General features: G+C 54.7%; 7 protein-coding genes across 7 annotated transcripts; 5 read left to right on the forward strand and 2 right to left on the reverse strand.

Annotated features, from left to right (window-relative positions):
* Positions 1-761: 761 nt before the first annotated feature.
* On the forward strand, positions 762-2,707 carry G647_08139 (uncharacterized protein; the record flags this gene model as incomplete). The annotated part of the gene is made up of 3 exons (XM_008732451.1): positions 762-1,270; positions 1,327-1,734; positions 1,792-2,707. 3 exons carry the CDS (start codon positions 762-764, stop codon positions 2,705-2,707), a joined length of 1,833 nt encoding a protein of 610 aa, XP_008730673.1.
* A 749-nt stretch (positions 2,708-3,456) lies between these two features.
* Positions 3,457-4,695, forward strand: G647_08140 (uncharacterized protein; the record flags this gene model as incomplete). The annotated part of the gene is made up of 1 exon (XM_008732452.1): positions 3,457-4,695. The coding sequence occupies one exon, from the start codon at positions 3,457-3,459 to the stop codon at positions 4,693-4,695; it is 1,239 nt and encodes a 412-aa protein (XP_008730674.1).
* A 1,081-nt stretch (positions 4,696-5,776) lies between these two features.
* G647_08141 (uncharacterized protein) lies at positions 5,777-7,237 on the reverse strand (the record flags this gene model as incomplete). The annotated part of the gene is made up of 1 exon (XM_008732453.1): positions 5,777-7,237. One exon carries the CDS (start codon positions 7,235-7,237, stop codon positions 5,777-5,779), a length of 1,461 nt encoding a protein of 486 aa, XP_008730675.1.
* A 560-nt stretch (positions 7,238-7,797) lies between these two features.
* Positions 7,798-9,285, forward strand: G647_08142 (uncharacterized protein; the record flags this gene model as incomplete). Its single annotated transcript, XM_008732454.1, has 4 exons — positions 7,798-8,184; positions 8,251-8,776; positions 8,845-9,121; positions 9,177-9,285. 4 exons carry the CDS (start codon positions 7,798-7,800, stop codon positions 9,283-9,285), a joined length of 1,299 nt encoding a protein of 432 aa, XP_008730676.1.
* Positions 9,286-9,809: 524 nt separating this feature from the next.
* On the forward strand, positions 9,810-10,877 carry G647_08143 (uncharacterized protein; the record flags this gene model as incomplete). The annotated part of the gene is made up of 5 exons (XM_008732455.1): positions 9,810-9,853; positions 9,914-9,933; positions 9,986-10,036; positions 10,091-10,620; positions 10,683-10,877. 5 exons carry the CDS (start codon positions 9,810-9,812, stop codon positions 10,875-10,877), a joined length of 840 nt encoding a protein of 279 aa, XP_008730677.1.
* A 911-nt stretch (positions 10,878-11,788) lies between these two features.
* Positions 11,789-12,385, forward strand: G647_08144 (uncharacterized protein; the record flags this gene model as incomplete). Its single annotated transcript, XM_008732456.1, has 1 exon — positions 11,789-12,385. The coding sequence occupies one exon, from the start codon at positions 11,789-11,791 to the stop codon at positions 12,383-12,385; it is 597 nt and encodes a 198-aa protein (XP_008730678.1).
* Positions 12,386-14,631: 2,246 nt separating this feature from the next.
* On the reverse strand, positions 14,632-15,594 carry G647_08145 (uncharacterized protein; the record flags this gene model as incomplete). Its single annotated transcript, XM_008732457.1, has 2 exons — positions 14,632-15,057; positions 15,112-15,594. The coding sequence occupies 2 exons, from the start codon at positions 15,592-15,594 to the stop codon at positions 14,632-14,634; spliced, it is 909 nt and encodes a 302-aa protein (XP_008730679.1).
* Positions 15,595-19,794: the final 4,200 nt, after the last annotated feature.

Consider the following 19,794-nt stretch of genomic DNA (forward strand, 5'->3'; position numbering starts at 1 on the left):
CGCCTCTCATTACCCAGTACACGTGCTTTGTCACGTGCTGACCGCGTGACGGACACGCGATCCGTATGCGTATTTATCTCCGACCAAAGTAATCCGGTACGGGGTACGGAGTCCTCGTCCGAGCAAGACGGATTTGCCATTTGCCAAGGTCGACCAAGGTTTCTGATGATCCTCGAGAGTCCTCGGCGAATGGAAGGAAGCTTTCCGGCTGAGAAGCTTGTCACCTTCCCGCTCGGGGATGATTCGTGCTTAGCGTGCCCGGGGGAAATTCAGTCTATAGCGCAGATCCCACGCTGGCTATCTGATCGTGAGCCGTGTCTCCGCTGCATTCACAGCACGCGATGAAACGCTGCGTCTCTACGCCTGCCTCGTTTGTCAAGTCGAAAATGGCACACCACCAGCCTCCACCACGATGGCCGATCAAGTTTTGGACCCTTACGGCCACCCCGCCAATCGCAGCCGCGCTTCTCGTCGTGCTTGAACGACCCGAGCAAGCTTCATCGTATCAAGAGTGCCACCCAAGCAAGCTTCATCTTATCAAGAGGAGCACCAGATACCGCTAACGCCGCCTACGCAATTTCCAGGGGCCGCCAATGGCTACATCGCAACTGCCCGATTGCTGTGTGTTCATCCCATGTTACATCGGAAGGGCGACCGCTGGGGATGCGAGCCATTTAACAGCAACGACGACCCTGCTTTCGTTGTAGCACACGACTCCGTTCCTGTGTTTCTTTCATTCACTCAATCCACTGTCGTCAGCCATGGAGCATATCGCCCCAGTGACACATCCGGCCCCGGAGCTGGATGTGGTGACCGAGCAGCAGATGCGCAAGCCATCTGTCGCGCCCAGTGAGAAGCCGCAGGTCATGGAGCGCGTATGGGGTTTCGCCGCACGTACCGACAGCACTGTGACGTACGAAGAATACGTCTACTGGGCCAAGCTCGAGCGTGAAATGGAGATTGAAGAGAACAAAGTGTTCCAGGCCGAGCACGGCTCCCCTCTTCGCGACTCGATCAAGAACGTCTTTTCAAAGGAAGGCCGAAAGAAGGCGAAAGCTGAAAAGGAGAGCAGACTTCAGACCTTGGCGCATCTCAACGAGAAGCAGCCGACCGGTGTTGTCACCGACGTTGACCATGACCGGTCTGCCGAGTCTGCGTTGAAGGTCTCAGACGCGGAATGGCGCAATGCTGCTCGTGCCCTCCGAACGGCCAGCTGGGGGCAGATGTTCTTCCTCATCACCACCGACATTCTCGGGTGGTCAGGCGCACCGTCAGTACTCCTCGAGAATCAGATAGATCCAGATCGTGACTGACAATGTAATATAGGTTTGTCTTTGCCAGCGTGGGCTACGGCACTGGTGTCGCTCTCTACCTCATCTTCGGCGTTTTTGCCGCCTGGGGCGGCTGGGTCATCTGGAAAACCTTCCTCGATCTCGACTCATCTCGCTACCCGATGCAGAGCTTTGGTGACCCATTTTTGCGCCTCTTCGGCGTGCGGATGCGCCATTTCATCAACGTCGCCCAATCGCTCCAGCAATTCTTCACCGTGGCCATTTTGATCTTCAGCAAGGCTTTGAACATTGAGCAGATTGCTCATTCCAGCGTGTGCTTCGTAGCTATGATGGTCGTCATCATGGCTGTCGGAATGCTTGGAGGATTCATTCGAAGCTTGAGAAAGATTGGATGGATTTCAAATGCCGCCGTGTGGATGAACATTGTGAACTTCATCATCTGGTCAGTCTTCTTCCTCGGGCGTCCGTTGACATTACTTGCTGACCAGTGTTCCGACAGTATGGTGGCTTGCTCACATTTCGCGCCTTACTACCCGGCAATCACCAGGTCGACGCTTATTCAGACTATTGAGCCGATCAAGGTTTTTGCTGGCATCCCACCAGATCAGTATCAGCAGCAATCTCCGGGGTTTGCGGCCACATTCAACGCTGTCAACACCATGGTCTACGCATACGCTGGCGCTCTCCTCTTCGTGGCCTTCCTCTCCGAAATGAGACATCCGCTGGACTTCTGGAAAGGCATGTTCCTCGCCCAAGCCTTCATTTGCCTCGTCTACATGTTCTTCGGTGTCTTCGTCTACTCCTTCTACGGCCAATACTCTGCCAACAACATCGTGAACGTGGTCAATCCATATGGCCTGCAGACTGCCGGTAACGTGCTCCGACTTCTCTCCGGTTGGATCGCCATCATCATGTACTTCAACATCGGCATGAAGACGGTGTACCTGGAAGTCTTTCAGGCTGTCTTCAAATTCCCCTCAATTGTCGAAAAGAAGGGCAAGATCCTCTGGTACCTCTTGGGACCATGCTATTGGATCCTCGCATTCGTCGTTGCTGGGGCGGTGCCCAACCTCAACGGCATTGTCAGCTTTGTCGGCGCCGTCTTCATGATGAACTTTACATACACCTTCCCAGGCATGATGTACATAAGCACCATCATCCACAAGGCTGCTGAACTTCCTGGCGAAGGCTTCAACCCGGCCACCCGCGAGACCATTCGGCACGACGACGGCTTGAAGCGATGGATCAGAGGCTACAAGAAGACGTGGTTCCGAAGCACAATTGCATTGATCTACGTTCTCCTCGGCCTCGCATGCTGTGGCATGGGTACCTGGGCTGCTATTGAAGGTCTGATTGCTGTTTTCGGCCCTGGCGGCACCGTGGCCGTCAGCTTCGGATGCCCTGTGCCTGTGTAGTTTAATGCTGGGAACGAGAAGAGACGACCGAAGTAACACATGCATTCAGCCATAGCTAGCTCGTTGAATCTGCAGCCAGTTGCAACAACTCAGACAGCGTATTCCATCTGAGATACCGAGTACATTGCCGCATGACATGAATCAGTAGCCACGTCGACTCCCGTTCGCCTACAGAAGGTTTGACATGGGACGACGATGAGTTCACGCAATTGACCCGGTGATGTAGGAGCTACATAACTGCAGTGGGCAGCCTAGGCCGTCGGCCTCGCCAAAGGGAGGGAATGAATGGGGGGTCAACAAGTACGAGATTGGTACTCCGTACTCCTTGGACAATGATGAAATCCCGCTCGAGAAGTGACTTCGAGATCACTCGTGATTCACACTGTAATATGGGAACTTGTGGCTTCTGGTTGAGGCTGAAGCTACATGAGGCTAAAGCTAAGGCCCATCGTCGGAGTCGCTTACCCTTCACAATACATGGTCCTTCGTACTCCGTACACAGAGCTGCCTGCGCAACGCAGCAACCGCTACTCTGCTATTGTCAGTCTTACACGCCAGACATTGGTGCTAAAGTCGGTTGAGCATTTCTTGGAGCGTCTGGCATGTATTTTGCTTGAGCATTGATTTTTTCCGTCGATTTGCGCCTCCCCCGCCCACCTCAAAACTCCCCTACCTACGTACGTGCCTACCTAGTATTCCTGCCACTGTTCGACCCTGAACGCGCCCCCATCCACCGCTTCCTTTCCAACATGTCTGGCGCCAAGCGGATCGAGAAGTGGGAGATTGACCGATACTGGGAGATCTTCTCGTCGCTGGTCCAACAGCCCGCCTCACCGTCCTCGCGGCTGACCAACCAGGCCGCGGCCAACGTCCTCCGCAACTCGCAGCTGAGAGATGACCAACTCGAGAGGGTGTGGGATCTCGCCGACGTCGACGGCGACGGCGAGCTGGACTTTGAAGAGTTCTGTGTCGCCATGCGCCTGATCTTCGACCTGGTCAACGGGGAATACCAGGACGTGCCGAAAAGCCTGCCGGACTGGCTGATCCCCGAGAGTAAAGCGCACCTGGTCCAGGCGAACCGCGCCTTGACCGGCCATTCGCAGGCGCAGTTTGAGCGGATCGAGGACGACGAAGAAGACGCCGGGCTGAAAGATGGGTTTGACTGGTACATGAACCCGGGAGACAAGCGCAAGTACGAGGAGATCTATTCGGCGAACAAGGACCGCAGGGGAGAGATCAGCTTTGAGAGCCTGCACACCCTCTACGGCAGTCTCGACGTGCCGGACACGGATGTGAGGAGCGCTTGGAATCTGGTCAACACGAGTGGCCGCAATTCCATATCCAAGGATGCTTGTCTCGCGTTTCTACACATTCTCAACTACCGTCACGAGGGGTTCCGGATACCGCGCACCGTTCCTCCGAGTCTGAGAGCCAGCTTTGAAGAGAATCAGATCGACTACCAGATCGACAGTGTTCGGAACAGGCCGAACAAGTATGACGAGGACACCTCCACTGGACGGAAGGCCAAGTTCGGCGATGCCTACCTGAGCCGCATTGGCGGCCGAGGTGGTTCCGCTTACGAGCCGAAAGGGACCGATTTCTCCGATGTGGTCGAGGATGAAGACCTCGAGAAGGTGCGGCTCCTGCGCGAGTTGAGGGAGCTCGAGGCCCAGCACGAAGCCGCGATGGCGGCCTCGGACAGGAGACGAAAGCAAAAAACGGAGAATGGAGGTCCACGACAGCCGGGAAAGACGAACTGGACCCTGGTCAAGCGAGAGGCGCAGCAGATGCTCGAATACAAGCAGCGGCAGTACGTGGCCTTGAACTCGGAAGACGCCAACAAGGCAGGCGGAGATTTGAAGAGACTGCGAGATGACCTGGCCTTGGTGTCGGAGCAGATTGACGGTCTCGAGTCGCATCTGAGGAAGCGAGAGGCGGAGCTCGAAAGCATTCGCCGGGAGATAGAGAATGAGAAGTCGAGCAGATGAGACGCAGCTGAGAGACCGTGGACGAGGGTAGACATTAATCAGACTGGGAAGAATTTCAACCGCCAAAGAACTCCGCGTGTCGCTCTCGGCGATGGCTGTACATGTTGTACAAACTTGTACTTTTGATAGTCATGGTCCTGGCAGAGCCAAACGAGGCTTCCTCCTCTACGCTTCCGTCACCTATCAGTTCTCACTTTCCTTAGACCGTCCGCCGTGAATGTGTCGCCTCGTTTGAAGTTCGCTAGCACATGGTCAGACAAAGCGGAGGGCGTTGCGATAAGTGTGAGACTAACCATCAGCTTCTTCCCAAGCTCTTCCTGCGCCAAAACCCGTGCCCAACCATACGGGCCATGCTCTTCGCTTGAATAGCAATACCGAAAATATAACACCAAACGAAAAGCCGAGCCCTGATCTGATCACCAGTGAGGATATGGCACGATCCCACTGAAGAACCCGTCAGCCTGTGGTCGTGGTCTTTGTGCTTCCAATGCCGTAGGAGTAGGAGAAAAGCGACAGCGTTCCGTGGCCACTCTCGAGAGATGGGCTCGCCAGCCCTTGAAGAAGACTTTGCAGCATGCTTGTCAGGTTTTCCCCCCAACGTACCTTCTCGTTCAATAGAGCTTCGCTAACTGGTTTTCCTTTCGCGACCGGTAAGGGAGGGCCCGCAACGTTGTCGTCCGGCATTTTGTAAGCTGCACTCGGTCGTATCAGTACTACTGCCAGGACGAGCAGATGTATGGCTTACCTGTGGGTCGGTATGCTCGGGCTCGTTAGAGTGAGGCCGGAATGAACGCAAGTTGAGAGGTCGGTGCGAGCTGTTGTCAAATGGCGAAGCGAAGCTCTGCCAACTCCGAGCGGGAGCAGCGACGCAGCTTGCGAAAAAGGTACCGACCAATGGGAGCTCGTCTTGGCACTGGCAACTCATCTTCCTCTCCCTGATCACCTTTCACTCACCTTTCACTCGCATGCTACTTGACCTGTCAGCATAAAGTATCGCCTCAGGCAAGAAAAATCATGATAAAGGCGAGAAGCTGAGATGGCGCATTTCCGAAATCTACCTGATCCATGGAGAAACGGAATGCTACGAACTCGACCCTGGTTCTGGTACCAGTAACCGCATAAAGGTCTGAACATTCGGGATCTCGTCAATCGCCCAGCACTGCGCGATACTCTTGCGAATATCAGCTTCGTTCAATCTTCCTTCCACGGCCTGGTCTGCGTACTTCGCATTCAGCTGCTCATCCGTCATTGGGTTCTTCAAGGACCCCAGTGCATGCTCAACCTGGATCTCCTTCACTTGTTCCGTCCCGTCGGCTGCGACGTACCAGAATTTGACACTGGTCTGGTCATCTTTGACGACCTCGTCTGGGACGAGAGTGACGCGATCCCTCAGCCCGACAATCAGCGGATCGTTCGCGACGCCTTCCGAGTACTCTCGTATGCCGCCCTTGCCGTAGATGAGTCCCACGGCTAGACCGTGGTGGCTGCTGAAGATGATATCCATGAACTTCTTGGGCTGCTGAACGCCGCACAGGCGGATCGTCATCGGCGTTACCGTCGCTTCGATCCTGGTGAACGTGTCCAGCGCATCCTCCGGCTTCTTGTGGTGCAGGGGGCTTTGACCGTCCTTAAAGAAGTACTTATGTGCTTCGATCCCAGCGTCGATGAGCGGGTGGATCACAATCCCGCATGGATACGGCTTGAATGCATTCTCCATGATCAGCCAACTGCGCTCTCCCTGTTTAGCGTCTAACGAGTCCACAATCCGGCCAACATCAGTGCCCTCATCCGTCGAGGAAATCAGATTAATCCATTTCTCTATGGCGTGGGTCGTGCTGCCGAACCCCTCCCTGGCCAACCTCGCTGCGAGGATTCCATTCTGCGCCGCGCGTCCCGCATGCATGATCAATGTGTCCGTGGCGAACACGTTCCTCGACCCGCTAGTCATGCTGCTCGCATGGCCCAGTGCCGCCGCCATTCCCTGGGCGTCGAGCTTCATCAGCTTTGCCACCGCGGAGGCAGCGGCAAACGATCCGACTATGCTGGTCATGTGCCAGCCCTTTTTGTAGGGGCCCAGTCCGAGCGCGTTAGCGATGCTCAAGCCCGTCTCGACGCCGACTATGAAGGAGAGAAGCACATCCTGGCCGCTGAGCCCGTTTACTTCCGCATACGCCAAGATGGCAGCTAGGGGCGGACCAGAAGGATGCACCAGCGTGGACAGATGCGTGTCGTCGTAGAAGCGGGCCGTCATGCTCATACCATTCAGCAGTGCTGCATCGTCAAGAATTGCCCGCTCGTGCATACCTAGCACTGTTGCATGGCGTTGAGTTTTCGAGAGTGGATCTATCGCTTTGTAGAGTTTGGCGGCCGCGGGGAGCGACGACGGCGAGGACGACAGCCCGCAGCCAATGCTGTTGAGTATGCTTGCTTTGGCCATGTGGGTGAGGTCCGCAGGGAGGTCGGAAAGCGTGAGGTTGCTGAGGAAGGTACATAGTTCGAGGGTCAGATCGCGGGAGCTGTTGATGGAGAGGTCGAGCGACATCTTGTTTCCTGGCGAAGTGGACCGAGTCGACGAAGGTATGTGTACTGTACCACGGTCGTCGTCTGTTTGCGCCAGTTCACACTATATGCCCAATCCTGCTTTTCTCCTGAATGTTGCGTTGATTTACAAGAGGATACTTCGTATCTCGCGTCTGTATGGTCCACGAGCGCCACACAGAATCTCTACCGAGTGGTCGACCTCTTGTTGAGAAAAGGGTTCGAGGTTCTGTTACGCGGCAACTCGGCTGTTGTCCGATACCACATACAGAGTACGGAGATGGTACTTGTACGGCTTCCCCCAACGGGTCCTTCAATGCGGAGTATGTACACACTACTCTGTGCGAGTACATTCTCGTTGATGACCCGATCTCCACCTTCCCCGGACTGGAAGGCAGGGTGGCATGTCAGGGAATGTGTGGGGTAGATCGCATCGAGGCGTATTTGGAGCATCGCAGCATCGGCCTGTAAATCGCCCCGGCCTGTGTCTGATTCTGCAAACTCAGCAGCAATCTGTGAAGGCTACCTTGGAAGGAAGTATTTACAAGGGAGAAAATCGTCGGGATGGCGATATCGTCGGATGCAGAGGTTGTGGTCGTAGGAGCTGGCCCCGTTGGCCTTCTTACAACCCTCCTCCTAGCCAAAGCCGGCGTCAACGTCCTCCTCATTGAGGCCCTCCCAGACATCGATGACTCTCCCCGCGCAATGGCGTACGGAGCCCCAGCCGTGGTCGAACTTGAACGAGCTGGAATCGCCGCCGAAGCGCGTAAAGTGGGCATGGAACCGTCGGACTATGACTTTAGGCTCCGGTGGATCACCATCGACAACAAGACCATCGCCGAGTTCAAGCCCGAAGACAAGATCCCTGGGTCGTTTGACGCCGTGATTTGTGGTCAATTTCAGCTGGCGAAAATCATTCAGCGGCATCTCAGCGATTATAGTTGCGCAAAAGTGAGTTTCTGGCCTTGAGATTGTTGTACGAGTTTCCCAGCAATTAGTCGCCAACGATTCTGCCAGATCCTCTTTAATCACCGTTTGAACGACATCACGGAGAACGAGGACTCCATAACGGCCTCGGTCGACACACCGACGGGCAGCAAGAAGATCACAGCTAGGTACCTGGTTGGGGCGGACGGTGGCAAGTCAACCGTACGCAAGATCCTCGACTTAGGGTATGACGGCTTCACGCTGCCACAGTGGCTGGTCGCATGCAATGTCCGGTATCCGTTCCGCGAGCACGGATTCCAACGAGGACAATTCATCGTCCACCCCAAGCATTTCTGCATGGTGGGGAAGATCGATCCGACGGGCTTGTACCGCGTTTCGTATAATGAGCAGGAGGACCTTACCCGGGAAGAGGTCCTGGCCAACGTGCACAATAAGTTCGAGGCAATCTTCCCTGGTCCAAAACCGCTCTCCAAGGACGCATATAAACTCGAGGTGGTCAGCCCTTATCGCATTCACCAACGGAGCGCCAGATCGTATCGAAAAGGGCGAGCATTTCTTGCCGGAGATGCGGCGCACGCGTGTTCTCCGTTTGGCGGTGAGAAAGACCTCATTCGATGTAGTCTGTCAAGACTGGCAGTCGCTGACTATTGTGCTTTTTGCCAGGGATGGGCTTGACGGGCGGCATATGTGACGCAGGCGGGCTCGCCGACTGTCTGATCGGTGTGCTTCGCAAGGGCTGCGACGACTCCCTGCTAGACAAGTACGCCCACATCCGCAGACAGAAGTACCAGGAAATCACGAATCCCGTCAGCTATGGCAACACTTGTGCATTGAGAGACACAGACCCTGAGACAGCAGCCACGTCAGCCGAGCCGTTCAAGACCATGAATACTTCGCCAGAGGCTCGAAGGAAGATGTTGGAAAGTGCATATCTTCTCGGGTGCGTTCTAGAACCCTACCATGGGCTAGATTGAACTGAACTGACCGCGATCCAGGCATGACTTCAGGCAATACTGGCCAGCATCTCAGACCATAAGCAAGGATGAAAAGCATGCAGCTCCGCCCATCAAAGCCGGTACCGCTGGTCCGAATGCCATGTTATAGGCTCAGTTCGCAAGTACCGGACAAGTTCGATACAAGGTTAACTGGGACGTAGAATTCAATTGATGGCGCCCTCGAAGCCAACAGGGCTTGAATATGTGCTAGGATAAGCGTGTCAAGATGCAATTTTGCGAGGGACTTTCGAGCATTTGTGCCTTGCTGAAGCCTGATCTGGAGCATGAAACTGGGCCAAAAGAGAGAAATCGAATTGAAGTATGGTGTGGTACGAGGTACTTGAGAAACGAAAGCCAGAAGGCCAGAGAGGCGTGGAGATGGCAGGTGTAATGTTCCACCGTACACAACCACGGCGGATCATAATTCCGCTCTCAGTCTGAACGCGCCATTGACCTGCAGCCTCGTCTCGTCCTCCGCATGAATGAAGCCTCCTCACATCTTCACCTTGTGTACAAACCCTGTGCTGTTCCCCCAGGTCGCCTGTGCTCTTCCACCGTCTTTCTCTGTGTCCTCGCGGTCCAAGATATTTTAGGAGTCCCCTCCCGGTCAGGTTGATATACTGCGACGCCAACATGGCGGACAGGTATTCGTTCTCGCTCACAACTTTCTCGCCCAGGTAAGTCGACCTTCCTGTGTTTGCTACACTGCGCAAAGGTCGAAGAACTGACTCCTGCAGCGGCAAGCTTGTTCAAATAGGTAAACATTATTCTAACGGTCATCTCTTGCGCGGAGCTCATTGGATATCCAGAATATGCCCTCAACGCAGTCAACCAAGGTGTTACATCGTTAGGCATAAAAGGTACGATAACCCCAGCTGGACTTTGCTAGCTTCCTACTTACAGCCATGTCACAGCGACGAACGGGATTGTCCTTGCAACGGAGAAGAAATCCTCGTCCCCTTTGATCGACCCGCCTTCGCTCTCGAAAGTCTCGCTCATCACACCCAACATCGGCATGGTCTACAGCGGCATGGGCCCCGACTACAGAGTCCTGGTCGACAAGGCCCGCAAAGTCTCCCACACAAACTACAAGCGCATCTACAACGAGTACCCCCCCACGCGGATATTGGTCCAGGATGTGGCGAGAGTGATGCAGGAAGCGACACAGTCCGGCGGTGTGAGACCGTACGGTGTGAGTTTGCTGATTGCAGGATGGGACGACGGCATCGAGCCGGAGACCAGGGAAGCCAAAGAAGGCGAGACCGAAGCAGAGGCCAAGTTGGCGAGCAGGAAAACTGGCGGCATTCTAAAAGGTGGTCCCAGCTTATACCAGGTCGATCCCAGTGGAAGTTACTTCCCCTGGAAGGCTACGGCCATTGGCAAAAGTGCGACAAGCGCAAAGACATTCCTGGAGAAGCGATACAATGACTCGCTAGAGCTGGAGGTGAGGAGAAATCAGCAGCAAGCAGATTTAGACGACCAAAAGTTACTGACAGTCCACCGCAGGACGCTATCCATATTGCCTTGCTGACGCTCAAGGAGACGATCGAAGGAGAAATGAACGGCGACACCGTCGAGATTGGCATCGTCGGGGAACCTGCGAACCATCTGCTGGGCTACGAGGGTGTGGACGGAGCAGTCGGTCCGCGGTTCCGGAAGCTCACCAAAGACGAGATAGAGGACTACCTGACGAATCTGTAAGAATAGAGCCCTAGGTGGGAAGATGAGTCCCGGCCGGAACGTCTCGCTGTCGGAGGAATGCCCCTGCTTCTGTCGTAAGGGATCATTCTCTGGTGCAATCTGTTCACTCGAGCATGAGCTACTGCAAGGCTGATGAGACAGGCGTCATGCTTCGGTTCCCTTCACTACTACTACTGCTACGTGCACGGCAACGGCGCAAAGGTGAAGAAGCATCAAACAAAACAAGGTCCTCATCCATGCGGGATTTCTTGCCGCAAACTCTGGTTGTCCTCGTCTTACTGTCGCTTTCTGCATTTTCTTGCGTGGTTGATTCCTTTTCGTTCCTAAACTCTATACAATGAGGACCTTCCTAGAGACGAGCCATCCAGCACGAGCATATATAGCCGTGCCATCTCGCTGTGCGTCCGGATCCCTAACTCTCCTGGTGTCCGTTATTCGTCAGAACCCTATCCTATCTTACAAGCCTCTGCCTCACCGTCTTCAACATGGTCGCCATCAGATCCCTGCCCGACGAAAAGCCCGCCGTCATGAACAGGGACCCGACCCCATCATCATCATCATCATCTTCTTCTTCTTCTTCACCAGTTGACCACCACCGCCACCGCCTCCAACAACAGCAGGAGAGCACATGCCGTGATGCAGTGTTCATGCTTCATCACCACCAGATGAGATCACATTCCAAGACAAAGGCAACGACGCCGCCCTGCCAGTGTTCGCACTCGCCTCCCTCTACGAGACCTCCTCGCCATGTAAATAGCCGCGAGGTAACGGCCCCGTTAGCGTCGAGGCACTCCATACCTCAATCCGCGGAGCACCACCGGCCCCAGTACGGGCCATCGACGATGTACTGGGCGTATCCTCGTCCTCCGACACCAATGCCACCTCGATGTTGGGAGGACGGCTCGAGTGCAATGGGGGAGTCGGTTCCATTTGAGGCTGATGATGACGACGACGACGACGACGATGATGATGATGATGAGAATGACGACGGTCGAATAAGGGCATTCGACGACGAAGATGAGGATGAGGACGGCGATGAAGGTGATGGTGAAGGTGACGAACGCTGGGCCCTTCAGGGGGTTGGTAGTAGTGACGACGAATTCTCGCCTCCTGCTTCTCCTTCTTCGTCGTCGTCGTCTTCCTCCGCCTCATCAAGCGACAACGACGACGACAACGACAACGACCAAACCGAGCCGACGTGGGAGGACCTTCGCCAGGGATTTGATCGCATCCATAGTAAGATCGACGTGCTCCTGGCCGAAGTGCGCCGTCGGAACGCCGAGCATGACCTGTGGATGAAATGGTATACAGGGGAGGTGGAGCGGATCGAGGTCCACAGGGCGTTCCTCAGGGCCGAACGTGCACGGCGGGCACCTGTTCTGGCAAGAAGGGAGGGTCAGGCGGCCGTGTGGGTACCTGGTGTTCCGCTGGGTTCCATTCCTTGCACATGCATACTGTCGATAGACCGTCTGTCGAGATTCCATGCTGCAGATAGACTGTCTGTCTAGATGCCATGCTACTGCTGGGAGCTGCGGTACCATGATTCAAAACTTCATATGCTAACGGATCGAATCGAAACTTCATATGGTGGCGACTCGAATGTTGGGATACGAGACGCTCACTTGCTCTTTGCGTTTGCATAAAGGTCGGATGTTCCTGTACCTGCCCTCGCTGCTATGTGAACTGTACCAGACGAGCGAGGTGCTTTGGGAAAAAGACATTGCAACCTTATATGAGACCATGTGTACCTACCTCCCTCGATCGAGTTGTGTGGCATTCTGACACCAGATTTATACGCATACTGTGCCTGTGAGCCAGGTGGACAGAGGCGGAGGGAGTCCGGTTGAAAGAATCAACGAGTCCCATGCCTTTGAGCACGATCAGGCGACAGGCCTACCTGTCGCGTGGATAAGTGGTTGGATGGCGGATCAAAAGTGAAGTTTGGGGGTGCTTATACTGAAGCGTTGCTGTGCTGATAGCGATGCTCTGCTGTGCTGAGACTGATGCTGTGCTGATACTGATGCTGTGCTGATACTGATGCTGCAGACAACGTCCCTGCGAAGCAGAATCCACCCCGACATGGGTATTGTTGTCTTGAGGGCATTGCTCTGTCTTTCCCATCAATTATCAAGGAATACCCAGCACTCGCCTGATCCAAGCAAAGGGGGCACGAATCGGATGCTGCAATTCCCCAGGCCTCGCTGCCTGACTGGATAGGCATCAACTGGACGAAATCCAAAGATGCGGCACCACATCGCGTCTCGACCAGGTAGGTCCACGAGGTTGGATACAGTAGAGTAGCTCGAGCGCCAGCTGATCGACATACCTGAAGGGGTCGCGATACTGGTCTGGCGCTGTCGCACTTGCGTCGAGTTATTACGGACGATACAGTATGGAGTATCTGCCGTTCGTCCTTTCACCAATCAGATACATCGTGCTTTCAGAAAGATTACTCGACCAGGCTGAATTCCACGAAGATACCAACACTCGGACCTTCCCCACGCGGACGAGAACTTGTCTCCCGCACTGTGGGAGTTGTCCAAGATCGATTAATTAGGTAGTCTGGTATTCCCAAGCGTGTTAGAGTTGAGATGATTAACAAGATGTCGGGTCGGCTGTCCTTGCGGCTTCAGGGAGGGTGTAGACCTACATAGTATTGCCAAAGTCACTATAGGTCAACACTTGTCGTCCGCGGGCTCATATCATATGGCTGGCTAATTATACCTCTGTTTATCTCCGAGCGAGAGGGTTGTCAAGGGCAAGCACTCCGAACACAGAACCAGCAGGACACAGATGCAGATGCTGTACATTGCCGGTTGGTCCCAGGGCGTTTCTGTACTTTTGCCCGTCTCGGCCCTTTTCCACTAATCGAAACGAGGGGCCACCCGTACCTACTATGCTTTCATGTCTGTAGTTGTGAGATTCAGGCTTTGCACCAGACATCTAACGGAAGGGAGAAGACGCCGGTGTGTCAAATTGTCAGCTTCCAGCGACCGAACACACTGAGCAAAGCTGCGGATGGTTGTGTCAATGCTTCGGGACCTTCGATGGGTTGAAGGCGTTGAAGTCGGCGAACAGGACTGGGCCAGCAGTAACACACAACGACGAGATAGTCCCGCCATTGGCAGAATAGGCCATACAGACTCACGGCTCAGCGTGGCGGTCTGCATGTGCGTGTCAACTAGGAGAGTGATGATACATGGTGTGTAGGGTTGGATAAGTACACATTGACGTAAGGCGGACGGAACAGCCTCACAACCTCTATCGGATGATATGCTGAAGACGTGTCGTCTACCGAGTGCTGACGTGCAGTCCGAGTCTTGACGTAGAGAGTCCTCCTCGTACCCAAGTCGTCGGCCTGGGTGGCTTCACTTTTCGAGGCCTGCTGTAAACTTAGCCTTTTCACAGGCCCTGAGTCCCCCGTTCCCGGACGGTGGCCGATCGCTGCAGGCCATACGAATGTCGCCCGTGCTCAAAGCGTATTCAAGCCGGACGGGTTGATCGACCACACAGGCTCCACCAGAATAGAAGGGCATGTCCTTCAGGGATGTAAAGATAACCATGTATCCGTTCAATTGCCCGCCCAGATAGGACCTGTATGTGGAACAAAGCGAGAATCCCCGCGCCGTGGTATATGCTGTGGAAATCAGACGCCTCCATAATGCCTAGGACAAAAGTCACTCGCTCAAGTAGAAATAGAAACGCGTCGGGTCATTTGCTTCGTGACACCATATCCCGTACAGTGATACAAATCTCACTTTCGTATAGCAAACAGTAAATACTTCTCCCACCAGTCCCTCAGGAGAAGAACCGTGGCTCGTCCATCATCTCGTTTCTCCGTTCCATCTGGATTTCCCATGACGATGGCGAAGACCCAGAACACCGCCACAATCCATGCGGCGACTGCGTTGCCGATGCTGATAATAGGTGACACAGCGTGTACGAGGACGAGGCAAAATGGACTGAACTCAAAGGTGTGAGCATTGTCTAATGATTTGGCGTAAATCAGCTGAAGGTGATTTCGAAAAACTGGCGCCACGAGCCGGACAAGGGATATACTGGGAGAGCACTCCTGTCTGCATAGGCGCAGAGGCGCGAGGATGGTGATGAGGATTGCGGCGAATACGGAGTATAGGGCACTGAATAAACAGTGGAACGGGTCGAGAAAGGACATCCACAACTGAAAAAGGTCAATATGACGGTCATCCATACAGCACAGCACGATTGCTCTTACCAGAATCCACAGAGCATGATCGTCTTCTTGCTCTTCTTCTACCGCTAGCGACTTTTCTTGGATGTATTGAAAGATGGCCGAGTTGTCTTCGACCACCGGCGCTCCGCCATGGTGACTTTCATTTGCTCGATTTCCGGAATGCTGTGACCCCGCGCGAGACTGTCGGTGTGTCGACTCTTCTATAATGCCCCGCTCCACTTGAGGACCGTATTGGAAATGTTTATAGGTGGGATATTGCTTGTACTCGGCCCCGACAGTCGACCCGGACTCCCCACTTGATATCGAGGTTTGTAACCGGACGGGGTCTAAGCCGTGCGGTACGGAGGGACTTCGAAGGGTCGGAGAGACGCGGGCAATCGGGGGCTGCTGTAACGGACGAGGAGCTGACCGGTAATACGACGTCTGAGAAGAGGTGGAGGGGTTGGTGCCGTCGTAGTACGCAGGAGAGTGCCGGGTGAGGTGCGAGTCCGATTCGTAGGACATGCTGATGGTCAAGCAGGGCTCTCGGTGGGAAGGTCGTTGTCATCACCGAGCAGGCGGCAAGAGCTGTTGAGCTGATCGGCGACGGGGAGCAGGTGCAGGTTGACGGCTTCTAACACAGACAACATGGGGAACAGAGATGGAATGAAGTACCAACATGATTCTAGCGACGAGAAGGAACCCAAGAACTCAAGAGACACGAACGTCTTGGTCCTGATCATCCTGCTCGCTCAATCTGGCTGCAATCCTCCACTTCCGCTGCGTCGCGCCCCGGCCAAGATCTGGGCACTTGGCTCTTGTCTAGGCGACATCTTGGCCTTTGCGGCATGGGCTCGAAGAACGGCAGCTTGCGTTGCCCTGAGACGGAGACGACTTTCCGTGAGGCCTGGCGACGGTGTTGGCGCTCTGGCAGTGGCACGTAGTCGGTTTGCTACACCGTTGATTTGACATTTTTGTATATCCAAGTCGAGCAGTCGAGGCGTCGCCAGGCCTGCTCTGAATGCTTGGCATGTGGCGGTTGCGCGAGACTTGCCTCTTGACCTGCTGTGACAGGCGCAAGGAGCGAGAAAACTGCGGGTCAAGGCGGCAACAGGTCTGCCGATTGTGCGCCCTACGGCCTGACCACGTCCTGCCCCCGTGCTGTTCCCTGGGCGGTGGAACACTGCACAAATTCCAAGCCTCTTGCCCGGGACAAATCTCAATTTGATCCCTTGTCCCAAGAAAAGTCATACGCAGAGCTGTTGCTATGTTTTCTTGGTGTTCATGTCCTCATCCAGCAATCAAATCTCATTGGTGACGCTGTCATACGTACACCGTCCACCACGAAACCTGAGCCAACGTCACGTGGAGCTTCTTTTCGGGGTTGCCCGGCAGCTCTGGGCCATGACACACAGAGTGTGGTGAAGCAATCACGCCTTATTTACATCATGACTTTTGCTCCGACTTGACCATCTCGCTGCTTAGACCTGTTCTATCTCGTCCATGCGTGCTCTGGCCCCGCATACTTCATGTTCCAGTCACTCCGCGGGCGGGTCCTCAAGCCCCGGGCAGAGGTCCGAGAGACAACGTTCATCCGTGTTCTGACATACTGGGCATCTTCTTGTTCCAGGGTCTGTGCCTTTTTTCCGTTGCTGCAAGGCTTGGGTACAAGACCGGAATTCCTGCGGCAGCGCTGGGCGCGTCCTTGGCTAAGTAATGGAAGATCTGTCAGAGGCCGGTGATTGCCGATCTCGAACTCGTCCACCACAACTAATGAAAGGGAGTACACGCCCAGATGTCCGAGCGGTCTCGTCTTGGAGCAGGCCGACGAATGGTGGGCAGTCCGTAATGTCCCAGTCACCTCTTGGAGAAAGCTTGTCGAGGTCCTGTTGCACATCGTGTCATAATCCGCAAAAGTTATATCCCTCAGGAGCACTAGTACTGGCATGGCAATATATTGGCGCCAGTCGAATACTTACACATGGGGCTCGCACGCTGGGCTCCCCATGCAGGCGGAACTGTCGGACTTCTCAAGACTCGTCCTTATGTGAATGCATGAACAGTACAACATCCCACCAAACCTGCCGTTGAGTTATACCTACTCTGCTGAGGACCTTGCGACCCAGCACTGCTTGCTAGTCGTCTTTGTGTATGCCCATTACGATGATAGCCTGTACCTTGGCTCTGGAGTTCCAATCACTTTTGATGCTGTCGAGCAGCTTCTTAACCCGAGGACAGCGCCAGGAGCGTGGCATTGGGGTGCCATTATGCCGCTTGCACCGACTACTGCCGATAGGGAGACCGGCACGCGAACATCATTGGTACTTATATCTCCCATCTTGTTGATGTCATTGTGATGATGTCCTGGTCGTGCGGGCCAGTTGGCTGATGCCCATTCACCCACCACTGTTACGCATTGCATCAAACCCCATAATTCAAAGGAAATGCTTCTAGGAGGTCTGTCCTCATGTGCCTCGTACACTTTAGCTCAATGGTAAAGACAGCACTGCCCTCCAGTCGGCAGGGCGTCAAGACGTGGTTAGAATCGACCGACAATCATAGCCTGGTTTTGCGAGGACATCTGGGTTCGGTCTTCAGCTTAGGACTGTGCTTCTATAGAGAATGCAGGATGTATCGAACCCTAGCGCACGGAAACTCTCGGAAACAACCGGGCTTACGCTCATATGAAGATCTGAGAGTACGGGGTACATAGCAGACTCGTAACATGACGGAAAAGGGCAATGCGTGGGAAGAGGGCTAGTGAACTGGTAGACGATCCCGACAATAGCTTTGCTTCGACATACCTGGCTCGCGAAAGGTCCGAGAATCTTCCACTGACAAATTTGGATTTCTGCGCCTGCAGAGCGCCCGCCGGCCGCCGGCCGCAGATCACTGTCACGGATTCGTGGCAGTAGTATCGTCAAAGCTGACCGAGAGTGCTGGTGACCATTACTGGTCGTGAGTCTCGCATGCGATACCGAGCGCGACGGAGCCATGATATCTTCGAATGCCATCAGGACAGTACCGACCTATGTAGGCAACACGGATTCTTCGGGGTCTCGAGCCCAAACTGCTGCTGTCGATATGCTCGCCAAGACCGACCAGCGAGCTTTTGGGCGGACCACGATGTTTCAAGCCCAGCATTGTACCACATATCCAGACTTACCGCGCATGAGGTCGATGTTTGGTAATATGCGGTCTTCCTTCAACCTCTCGTGCAACAACGGGCTAGAACCCAGGTCGGTGCTGGTACGACTGTCGCTTCCCGCAGCTCCCTGCCACTGTGGTTGAACATCCCGAGCTCCGAATAGAAGAGTCAAGACCATTATGCAGTCCCCCAGGAGCGCGACGCAGATATCGTCGCAATACTTGTGTTCTCTTATGCGAACGATCGAGTACGCGTCTCCAGTGTGGTGAACTGGAGCCAAAAAAGCTCGCTTGAGCACCACTCCCAGCAAACAAGCGGAGCGAGCATCCGAGTTGACATTCTTCTGTGGCACGTCAAACCATGTCCGCGTGGGTAGCACAGGGGTTGACGTTGTGTCACGGGCTTTCGATAAAACGGTACGAGGTCCTCTGCCACAGGACATATTGCCATGGTATGTACTCGTGTAGCGTCGGCCTCCTCGACAAATTCGAGAGTACCAAGCACTTCCCTGCTTCGCGGTTCGCCAGTCGTCTGCTTGACGAACCAACCTTGCCCAAGTGGTGCCTACTGTCTGCTTGGGTGATTGTGAAGGTAAAGTTTAGAGGCTTGGTCAACCTTTTATCAGGCTGATGTGATTTTCAAGCGCATCGGACAGAAAGGCTTTCTTGTTGTCACACGCTGGCTGCGTCCTTAGGCACCAACACGGCTGTCTCGGTAAACCATGTTAGGTGCTGGGGGTCGTCACAGGTTGGGCGGCTCCCGGAGTGGACGTGATGAGCTGCAGGAGACACGCGAAGAGCGGGAAGCTAACTAAAAGCACAAGCCTGCTCCGTGTGATAGGCGCTCCAAGCCCATTTTTCTCCCTGTATTCTCCGGGGCCCGCAAGATCCTGGCGATGCCCCCAACCTTACGAGCTACGACCTGGCTACGAGTACGAGGTACCCAGTCCTCGTACGAGTAGCCTGGTGAGCCACAACGCCAGGCGTCTGACTTGCGCCAGTTTCTGGCCCCGTTAGACGGAAATAGAATAGCTGCAGAGGCACGAGAGGCTGGAACCCGGCGAGGTCAAACCGAGGCTCTCCTTTCCCCGACTGCTACAAGACCTGGGAAATGACTGTGAATGTTGGCCTCGTGGGTTTACACTAACTTCCGCTCATTGTCGCGCACTTGTCTCCGTAACATTAGTCGTGCAGCTCAGCAAGACTTTCTTCAGATTCGCTGCATGTACAGGGTATGAAACCACAAGTTTCATCCTAGGGAGCCAAACACGCGGGTCAGGTGCGGCTGGCGGCGAGAGTTGACGAGCACTGGCGCGGTTGGCTGGCACGTTTGATTCCTTTCCGGAGGCTCGACGCGGTGGTGGCTTGACCCTAATTCTCGAAATTGGCCAAGATTGGCCGGCGAGTGGGTTGGACTCTGGAAGGAGAACACGAGCTAAGCCCGCAAGGCGACTGGGTGTGGAGAAACGGACCCAGACGGAGTGATGAATCCTGGAGGAGTTGAGCGGCGAGGGCGAAGCGAAGGAGGGGAGAGCGCCGGAGTGGCAGCCTACGAAGCTTAGAGCCATGCGTGCAGGA

This window comes from Cladophialophora carrionii, assembly GCF_000365165.1.
Source record: "Cladophialophora carrionii CBS 160.54 unplaced genomic scaffold supercont1.7, whole genome shotgun sequence".
NCBI lineage: Eukaryota > Fungi > Ascomycota > Eurotiomycetes > Chaetothyriales > Herpotrichiellaceae > Cladophialophora > Cladophialophora carrionii.